The 10,239-nt window shown below is 50.9% G+C and overlaps 1 protein-coding gene across 1 annotated transcript; it reads left to right on the forward strand.

The window, feature by feature from the left end:
• Window positions 1–1,575: 1,575 nt before the first annotated feature.
• Window positions 1,576–8,706, forward strand: LOC136535456 (VAN3-binding protein-like). The gene is made up of 7 exons (XM_066527719.1): window positions 1,576–2,016; window positions 2,527–2,637; window positions 7,033–7,429; window positions 7,539–7,841; window positions 7,938–7,987; window positions 8,141–8,198; window positions 8,296–8,706. Exons 1-7 carry the CDS (start codon window positions 1,714–1,716, stop codon window positions 8,496–8,498), a joined length of 1,425 nt encoding a protein of 474 aa, XP_066383816.1. The 5' UTR covers window positions 1,576–1,713; the 3' UTR covers window positions 8,499–8,706.
• Window positions 8,707–10,239: the final 1,533 nt, after the last annotated feature.

A 10,239-nucleotide genomic window follows, 5' to 3' on the forward strand; every position in this document is an offset into this window, starting at 1 on the left:
AAGTTAATATTTCTAAGACCATTATTTCAAAAAAAATATTTTAAGACCAATTTGATGCCGTAGATGCTAGTGGGATTTATCTAAAAATTAAAGACCCTGTGTTAGCACAGCTCTGCTTTACCGGTGAATCAACTTTTTTTTAGCTTTTAACTCACTAGCAGTTCTACTAGTACAGCTAAAGTTGTGCCAATGCAAACAGGACCGAAGATAAAACACAAGTGAACTACGGTTTTGGAGAGAGGGAGTAATAATAGGTTAGTACCCGTAACTTTGTGATAATTACTTTAACCCCTATTTGGATACAATGTATTTTTTTAGAGTTTTAGAAAAATACCATTGTGGTTTTGTGAAATACTTTGGTTTTAGAGTGCTATGAAGTATTGGATGCAACCAATTTTATAGTTTTGAATACCGTGGTATTGTTTATAGCCTTTTTGGACTTTCAAAAACTCCACTACCTCTTTTTTTCTAAATCACGATTTTGCACATGAATGGTTCTACTTAATATTATGGTTTCTCGAATACGCAAAAGGTTTGCGCATCTTTGTATTAAGTAGGAGATAGTTTTTACACGAAAAATTTGCAAAAATGACACTCGAAAGATTGACTCCTTGATTATGATGACACTCGGGTGGATGACAAGTGGGTCCATCTGTGTCTATGAATATGGGTCCAGTGTCAAATCTGCAAACGACCGATGTTTTGAGTACACGACGCACCATTAGCAGCGCACTAAGGAGGACAAGAATGATTACATTTGAGCCTAGCCTCCCTAACGTCCTTGGGCGACTACTCATGAGCTAGAGGACCTAACTTGCAGGCAGACGCCTATGCGTGCCTGACGCCGGGTCTTGGCGACCGCACCGGCCGCTCAGCGTCGGGAAAGAGTTCCCTCATAGCCTGAGCGTGCGATGGATTCAGCTGATCGACAAAGATGCTGTCATACGCATCCGTCGCAGCAGCCGATGCCCTGGCCTGCTCAGGCAGCATGCCGAGGCATTTCATCACTAGAATTTCGCCGCGCTTGGATGCCGGCACTCTGGATAGGGCTTGCGCAGCGATCCTTCTACTTCTGGTCGGCAGTTTTGCTGTGGGCGGGTCTTGCCCCTTTGTCGGCAGTGGCGATGAGGCTGCCTTGCGCAGTATGCGCTAAGTGAAACGTTTCAGGCGTTCGCTTGCTGACTGCCGTGTTTTATGTTCTCCTCGTCCTGGCGAACCATAACATAACTTTCAGCCTGTTCGTTTCGGCTGAAACGATCGTGGATTATTATTGCCGACTGGTTTGGTGTGAGAGAAAAATACTATTATAACTTATAATCCACGATTGTTTACAACCAAGCGAAGGTGCAAATTTTGATCACCATAACATGGAAGAGGAAAATTTTGATTTTACCGATAAGTTAGGGGCAAAGCCATTTACTACTACCTTCCCTACGAAGAAGCAGCAATAAAAAACAAAAAAAGGAAACCGCAAACAACACTTGCATCGTGATCCTCAGCCTCACAGTCCACACTCTGGCTCTCGCTCTATAAAACCTCCCATGCCCACAGCCCACTTCCCAAAAGCAACCTCCGCCTCCGCAGTCCGCTCCGCTCGCCACCACCTTTCCCCGCGCGCGCCCCACGCCCCACGCGCGACACGACCGCGCGCACTGCGAACGCCCGCCCGAACGCTCGCGCACCAAGCAAGCAACCGCCGCCCCAGTCCCTTCCATGACCGACGCGGGCGCCGCCAAGACCAGGAGGGCGGGCAGCGGCGGCGGGGAGCTCGCGCTCCGGCCGCCGGAGCCGCCGCGGGACCCGCTGGAGTTCCTGTCCCGCTCCTGGAGCACGTCCGCGGCCGACGTCACCCGCGCGCTCGCCGCCGCGCCCGCGCCGGCAGTGTCCGCCATCTCCGAGGACGTCGCCGCCGAGCTCGACGCCGACTCCGCCGGCGGGCCGGCCTCCGGGACCTCCTTCTCCTTCGCGTCCGCGGCCACCTCGCAGCTCGTCTTGGACCGGATCATGGCGCCGTCGGTGCGTGCGGCGTGCCTTCTCCCCCACTTCTCCTCAATTCTTAAATAAACAGAAAAGTGAATAAACGAACAAAAATCTGGTCTTTTTTTATATACAGAATAAATTCATTTCAAGGCAGTGTTCTTCTTTGAAGCCACTTTGTCTATCTATTTCTGTTCTGGTTGGCGCGATTCTGTCTTCTCGTCCTGAATGTTTGTTCGATTTCGCATCCCCCCTCTTTGCTGTTGCTGCTGCCTCCGTTTATTTTTATTTTAATGCCACTATCAGATGTCTGACCTTGCCAGTACTCCTGGAGGAGTCAGGTGAGGACAACAAGAACCAGACAAACTCGCCATTTTTTTCTCCTCCTCCGCGAACGAACCGAAAACAGAAAGAACTGAGAAACGTTTGATGTTCATGTTCAACTCCTGTTGCACGATCGATTCTTGTTTCCGACGACGACGACGACTGGTGTGCTGAATTTGAGGCTGACTTAATTTTCTTGCTTCGCTTGGCTGAACCTGAACGTAGGATGTGTCGCCGCTGACCTCCGGCCGGCTCTCCCACAGCAGCGGGCCTCTCAACGGCGGCGGGTCGCTCTCAGACAGCCCACCCGTGTCGCCGGAGATCGACGACACCAAGGTATCTCTTCCTCTCCGCCCCTGCACCTTATTATACTAGCACGACCATTCTAATTCTTGGTTGTTACCTATAACTAATACCCAATTAGTTCTAGTGAATGGACGTGTTTATTTCAGTTTAGGCTCCGTTTAGATGCGAAAATTTTTGTCTTTCGGTTACTGTAGCATTTTTGTTTGTATTTGGTAAAAATTATCCAATTATGGACTATTTAGGCTTAAAAGATTCGTTTCGTCAATTACAGACAAACTGTGCAATTAGTTATTCTTTTTACCTAAATTTAATGCTCCATGCATGTGCCGCAAGAATTGATGTGACGGGAAATCTTGAAAATTCTTGGATTTTGGGTGGGATCTAAACAGGGCCTTAATCAGAACATTTGCTGGCACAAGACAAGGCACATGGTTTTAATAGCAGTAGCACTTTACCTGATTGTTGTTAATTGCTGCTTCCTCTCTGTGTTAGGCACTGCTCCTTTTGTTTGGTACCTCTGCTAGCCTGGTCAGCTGGGTTCAGATATGCTGCATGCCTCTGCATCTTTTCTTTTCTTTTTTTGAGATGCTGCATGCCTGTATCAGTCTGAGTGCTTCCTGGTTTTCTCAACCACGCAGTCTGTAGGAGCTGGTCATCTGCCTGCTGTTTCCTCTGTTTGATGCTCTGTTTGCCTTAGGAAACAGAGCACTTGTTTGTTTGCTTCTCTGGTTGTGCATTTGTGCAAGAAACTTGGTCAAAGACAGGTTTAACAAAGTTGTGCATACAAGGATTATTAGCATAGAGTCCCAAAGACAGGTTTAACAAAGTTGTCGATACAATGCAGTTGTGCTGGTAATTAGCACGTACTGTAGGAGTATGTTCCTAGCATATTCAGCTTAGCGAATGCAGCTAGCTGGAGCAGAACCACCGGCGTACTATGCCGATGCAGGTTCTGCAGCTTTTCCCTTTCACAAAAATTCCTACACAGTGGAGGGATAACAATCAAAGGTTGAAAAAAAAAGGAAGAACTTGGAGTCATGGACACTGCCTTTCTCTCCATCCGATGGAACACACTTTACTTCCAATCCATGTCTCCGCGAGTTTGGCCCAGTTTAGTTCCCAAAAATTTTGCAAAATTTTTCACATTCCCCGTCACATCGAATCTTTAGACGCATGCATGAAATATTAAATATAAATAAAAAATAAAACTAATTACACAGTTTAGACGAAATCCACGAGACGAATCTTTTAAGCCTAATTAGACTATGATTGGACACTATTTACCAAATAACAACGAAAATGCTACAGTGCCCATTTTGCCAAAAATTTTGGAACTAAACCGGCCCTTTACAGATTTGGGCAAAGTGGCTGCATGTCTAAATCATTGGGCAATGCATTGGGGTAGAATTTACAGACAAGACATGTACTGTAGCATATTCGAAGCCATGTTCTCTTGAACTATTACAGTATTTTTCAGCGAACGAATAATGTTTTTCTCTCACAACAAATCAGTATAAGCCAAATTTCAGCGAAGCGAACAGGGAAGACCTTTTGCCTTCTCTCTCCAATGCAAATTGTTAGTGAAGGCCTTGTATTCTTGTGGCTGTAGAACCTGTGTAAACCAAGTCATTTCACCCCTCTTTCCATGCTTGCTTGCTTCTTGCTTCTTGCTCATGCATGCCGTTGCCTGCCTTTCCGCCTTAGCTGCATTCCTCTCTTTGCCACTGCTGCAGCTGCTGCTCACTTGCTTCTAGGAGTAGTGTGGTGTGGGAACCTGTGTGCAGCGCAGTGTGCTCTCACAGCAATGATGGCTCATTTCCATCCACTTTTGTGGTTCTCACAGCAATGACTGCTAGTGTTTGTGTGTGCAGCTCATCAACGACCCACGCAGCTTAAAGAACTGATGCGAAACAAAACAAGCACTAGGGTTATGAAATGGATAGGCAGCTTGGAGTAGAATAGAGTCTCCTTTTTTGTTCAGACTTTACAGTTTAGACATGCCTGCCCTGGGTCTTAGACTTCTATCATTGACAATTGCTTACCAGCAGTCAAGAGTTTTGCATTGGCCTCGCTAGAAAGCAGGAACTGAAATCGTCATGCCGTCAGGCATGAGTTCATGGGTCAAACGATACGGTCGGTCCGGCGTAGTATGTGTGACAGCATGTAGTGTAACCACATGATCCTCTGCCTCAATCTGATCTGCTGCCGTGCCCATTTGAAACTGAAGAGAGCCAGGCTGTGGACTGATCCCGGCCAGTACAGTGACCTGCAACGCTCCCATTTCCTTCTGCGCTGGTGCTGGTGTGGTGTGGTCCGTCATCCGTGTATGTACAACAGTGGAAGTGGATGTGGTGTTGCCCGCTGAACTGTATCTGACCATGGTCAATGGTGGTGGTGGGGTGCGATCTGCGTTCTGCGATGCGATGTGATGGTCTTTGGTGCTCGCTTGCTTGGAAATGAGCCCTTTAGTTCTAACCTAACTTCCAAAAAGTTGCTACAGTATTTATCATATTGAATGTTTACGGCCCGTGCATGGAGTATTAAATGTAGACGAAAAGAAAAACTAATTGCACAGTTTGGTGGGAAATTGCGAGACGAACGTTTTGAGCCTAATTAGTCCATGTTTGAACACTATTTGCCAAATAAAAACGAACGTGCTACAGTAGCCTCAAAATCCAAATTCCTACTACTAAACACAGCCTGAAGAAGCTTTGATTCCAGCTCCAGCCTCCACGCTGCTGACCTGCTGCCCTGCCACTCCAGCAGCAGCAGCCCTGCAGCTGCAAGGCTGCGAGAGCTGCATCTCTGTCCTGCCGGTCCCGGTCTCCTCCTCCCACAAGCAAACACTGCAGCAGCAGCAGCCAGCATCAAACACTGGGCTCCTCATCCTCACTCCCCGGGTAGGAGTATAGCTTGAAAAAAGCAAGAGGCTTGCAGTTGCAGGCAGATGCATGCAGTTCTTGCCTCATCACTTTGGCCTGTACTACTAGTTAAATGCACCCTTTTCGCGCCTGTCAAGAGCCTCCTTCCTTTTCTTACCCCTAATCAAGTGTCACTGCCCCAGCTTTCACAGTCTTAGGCCGCGTTTAGTTCCGAAATTTTTTGGCTTTTGGCTACTGTAGCACTTTCGTTTGTATTTGGTAAAAATTGTCCAATTATGGACTATTTAGGCTTAAAAGATTCGTCTCGCCAATTACAGGCAAACTGTGCAATTAGTTATTCTTTTTACCTACATTTAATGCTCCATGCATGTGCCACAAGATTTGATGTGACAGGGAATCTCGAAAATTTTTTGTTTCTGGGTGGGATCTAAACAGGGCCTTAACCTAATGATGCATTCTTTTGTACTCTACCATACCAACCCTGTCTGCTCCGAGGCTAATCCTGCGTCCTCTAATAAAATTGCTGACGCCTGGTACCTGTCTCCCCTCATGATTGTGCCATGTGTTGCTCGAATCCTGATCACACAGAGTGGTCAGGTCACTGGCGCGTGCGTTGCGTTGAGTTGGAGAGACAGACAGAAGACACGCCATGGCCATGGCGCATTGGCACGCCTCGGGATTCCATCAGTGTGCCCCTAGCGAGCCTAGATTAACGCCATGGAAACACAATCATTTGCAGTAGTCAGGTAAAGTTGGCCACGCTTAGCAAGCCTAGATTAACGCCATGGAAACACAATCATCATTTACTACCGCTTGTGTGAGTGTACTAGCCGGTATCACTAGGCTTGTTGTTTGGATGAATCCTGTCAACTCATGATCTATTCAAGTTCTATATGCAATGGTCCATTTAGGGTTCAATTCATTCGGCCTATTCGCTGATTGGTTTCTGAGCTGGTTTGGGCTGGCTGGTGCTGGTTTATTGTGAGAAAAAAACACTGTTGGCTGGTTGGTTTGGGCTGGCTGAAACCAACAAGCGAACAGGCCGATTGGCCTTAAAATGTACTGTATGTAGCATAAAACTACTATTTGCAGAATGGTATTTCAGTTTAGGTGTCACAATCGCTTCGAAGTTTTGTCTCAATTTTAGGATGAGCAGGAGCAATTGTCAAATCCTTTGCAGTTGTCAGTAAAAGGTGGCCACACTTTGCAAGAATTTTTAGATTTACTGCCTGTGTGAGTGTAGAGATGACTAGGATTATATTACTTGGATGAATCCTGTGAAGTGTGAACTCATGCTCTATTCATTAATCCTAAATCCTATAGCTTAACTATCTGCGATGGTTCATTAATCATTAGTTAATCAAGACATTAACAATTCAGTTCATTTGCCTAACTGTAGCGTAAAATTTGCAGAGCAAGTAGGATAACTTGAGCAGGGGGGGACTGTCAACGGGGAAAAAATCCATCTTCGATGCTGAACAGTAACTAACAAATTGTAACTGAACGATTGCCGTTGTTGGTGGTGGTGAAAAATTCTTTGCAGTTCTGCAGAGCGGTGGGCACGCCAAAGCCGCAGCCGTACGCCCGCGGCGGGAGCAAGACGGTGGGGCGGTGGCTCAAGGACCGCAAGGAGAAGAGGAAGGAGGAGACGCGGGCGCACAACGCGCAGGTGCACGCCGCCGTGTCCGTGGCGGCCGTCGCCGCAGCCGTCGCCGCCGTGGCGGCAGCCACCGCCGCGGCCTCGTCATCGGGCAAGGACGGCCGCGGCGCGCGCACGGACATGGCGGTGGCGTCGGCCGCGACGCTCGTCGCCGCGCAGTGCGTGGAGGCCGCGGAGGCCCTGGGCGCCGACCGCGAGCACCTGGCGGCCGCCGTGGGGTCCGCGGTTAACGTCCGGACCCCCGGCGACGTCGCTACCATCACGGCCGCCGCCGCCACAGGTTCGAACTCGCACAGCATTCCGAGCTCTCGCGGTGGAATCTGGAATGGAACCGTAGAGTGACGCAACCGCGTGGCGGCGTTTGCTTGGTCTTTTTTCCCCCTTTGCAGCACTGCGGGGGCCGGCGACGCTCAGGGCCAGGGCGCTGAAGGAGGTGTGGAACGTCGCGGCGGTGATCCCCGTGGAGAAGGGCGTGGTGGCTGGAGGAGGCGGTGGGCAGCATCACCAGCACGGCGGCCACAAGCACGACGGGCAGCCGAAGCAGCAGCAGCAGAGGGAGGTGGAGAGCAGCAACAGCAGCAGCAGCTGCTTCAGCGACGAGCTGGTGCTGGGCGAGGAGAACAACTTCCTGGGCATCTGCACGCAGGACCTGCTCGCGCGCGGCACCGAGCTCCTCAAGCGCACCCGCAAAGGTACCTGCGACCCGCCGCACCCGATCTTCCATTGACGAATCTTAGCGTCGTGCAACGTTTCTGAATTCTGATGAGGACGCTGCTGGTCGTGTGCAGGGTCGTTGCACTGGAAGGTTGTCTCTGTGTACATCAACCGGGCGGGCCTGGTACGAATCGAACCAAATCGAATCTCGTGTTCTTCAGCTGCAACTCATTCTTTTAGCATCGCCCAATCGAGTCTCACGTTCTTCAGTATCAGTCGCAACTCATCTTTTGTGCATCGCCAAACTGAATTGGGTCCGCGCCTGCCATTTCTGCAGGTGATGCTGAAGATGAAGAGCAAGCATGTCGGTGGCACCATCACGAAGAAGAAGAAGAGTAAGTGTGCATACAAGCTGTTGCAACCTGTCCGTACAGCTACAAGCTGTAGGCGTGGTGAACGCTGACGCACCTGGCTGAGTGCATCTTCATGCAGGCGTGGTGGTGGACGTGTGCCGGGACGTGGCGGCGTGGCCGGGGCGGCACCTGCTGGAGGGCGGCGAGCAGCGGCGCTACTTCGGGCTGCGGACGGCGGAGCAGCGGGTGATCGAGTTCGAGTGCGGCAGCCAGCGGGAGTACGAGATGTGGACCAAGGGCGTCGCGCGCCTCCTCGCCATCGTCCACGCCCGGAAGCGCTGAGTGTCTGAGAACTGAGCCGGGCCGCCATGTAGTGTAGCTAGGCATGTCGCGGCTGCTGTAGGAGCATGCATGCAGAGATGATGTTGTGTCATGTGTGTGATTGCGCCCCATCATCGTGGTGATTGGTGAGTTAGTGACAAGAGGAATCTTACCTGTTCATCTCACTTCTTGCTGCCTCTAATCTAATTAACTGAGGCTGCGTTTAGTTCGCGAAATGAAATTTTTTGATGTCACATCGGATATTTCGGGGATGTCGGAAGGGATTTTTGGATATTAATAAAAAAAAAAACTAATTACATAGCTCGGCTGGAAACTGCGAGACGAATTTATTAAGCCTAATTAATCCATCATTAGCGCATGCTAGTTACTGTAGCACTTATGACTAATCATGGACTAATTAGTCTTAAAACATTCGTCTCGTGATTTCCAACCAAACTGTGTGTCGGGTACCTTAGGATGGGGTACCCCCAGCAAAACATCAAACGGGTTGCCAAGGTCCCATCTAAAAATAATAAAAGCAAGAAGGTAAGTTGTGGGCCCCTCCTCCACCGTGATCGAGCCCACTGGGTCCTTCCCCTCCTCGCTTCGAGCCTCGAGCAGGAGGCCTCGGCATCCTGACGCCAACTCCGCTTCGCGCGAGGCCCCCCCGGGAAGGCCTCGGCAGGAAACACCGCCTCCGCCTCGCCCGAGGCTCTCCACGAAAGGCCTCGGCAGGAGGCGCATTCTCCGTATCGCGTGAGGCCTCTCGCGAGAGGCCTCGGCAAGGAGCCTGATCTCCGTCTCGCACGAGGCCTCATTCTCCGTATCGCTCGAGGCCGGCTCGTCCGCGGTCCGTCACCCCCCGCCTCGGCCGACACTCCCGACAGCGAGTCACGTCTCATTAATACTTTCAACCACTCCCGCAATCTCAGCCGGACAGTGGCTCAACGTCATAGAATGGCCGACGCGACCCGAAGTCGCATCAGCGCCATACCGGCCGGGACAGGGCACGGCGGGGATTACCGGCCACTGTGTCCCAGCACTGTGTCCACGATCAGCGCCTGGGGCAGGGTATGACCGGGGTTACCGGCCACTGTGTCCTAATGCTGCACCCACGACCCGCCGCCCGCTCAAGGCGTCGGCACTGTACATCGGGGCCTCGGCAATCTCGGGGTTCATGCCTACCGAGACCCCCCACCGCAGTACAAGCCTCAGCATCGACCGGGCCTCAGCCTCGCGCACAATCTGTCCACCACGGCTTGCATGTTCGCCGCCACGTCCGCTCCGAGACATTCCCGGGGCTCCCACGACGCACAGGATCTGATGGGGACAACCACGCTGCCCCCGTACTTCAAGGACGGATCACTCCTACGACCACGCCGCAACAGGAACAGGCCACAGGGTTCGGACGTGCCGCTCCTATTAGCACGGCGCCGCATAGTGATACATGTACTGACCTCGTCCTTCCTTCAACTATAAAAGGAGAGGACTTAGGCCACTTAGGGAGGGGGGCACCGGATAACACACACACACGCACATTCCAACCGCTTGAGAGCAACGTCTCAGACGGCCTACACGACACCCTGCCGAGACCTGGGACTAGTTCCCTCTCTCCCTTAGCTTGTAACCCCCTACTACGAGCACTCCGGTGCAAGGAATACAAGTTCGATCTCTCAGACTGGACGTAGGGCGCCGATTGCCCGAACCAGTATAAACCTTGTGTCTCTTTGCATCACCATCCGGAATCGGGAGCACGCAGAAC

Source organism: Miscanthus floridulus, unplaced genomic scaffold (assembly GCF_019320115.1).
Source record: "Miscanthus floridulus cultivar M001 unplaced genomic scaffold, ASM1932011v1 os_945, whole genome shotgun sequence".
Lineage (NCBI taxonomy): Eukaryota > Viridiplantae > Streptophyta > Magnoliopsida > Poales > Poaceae > Miscanthus > Miscanthus floridulus.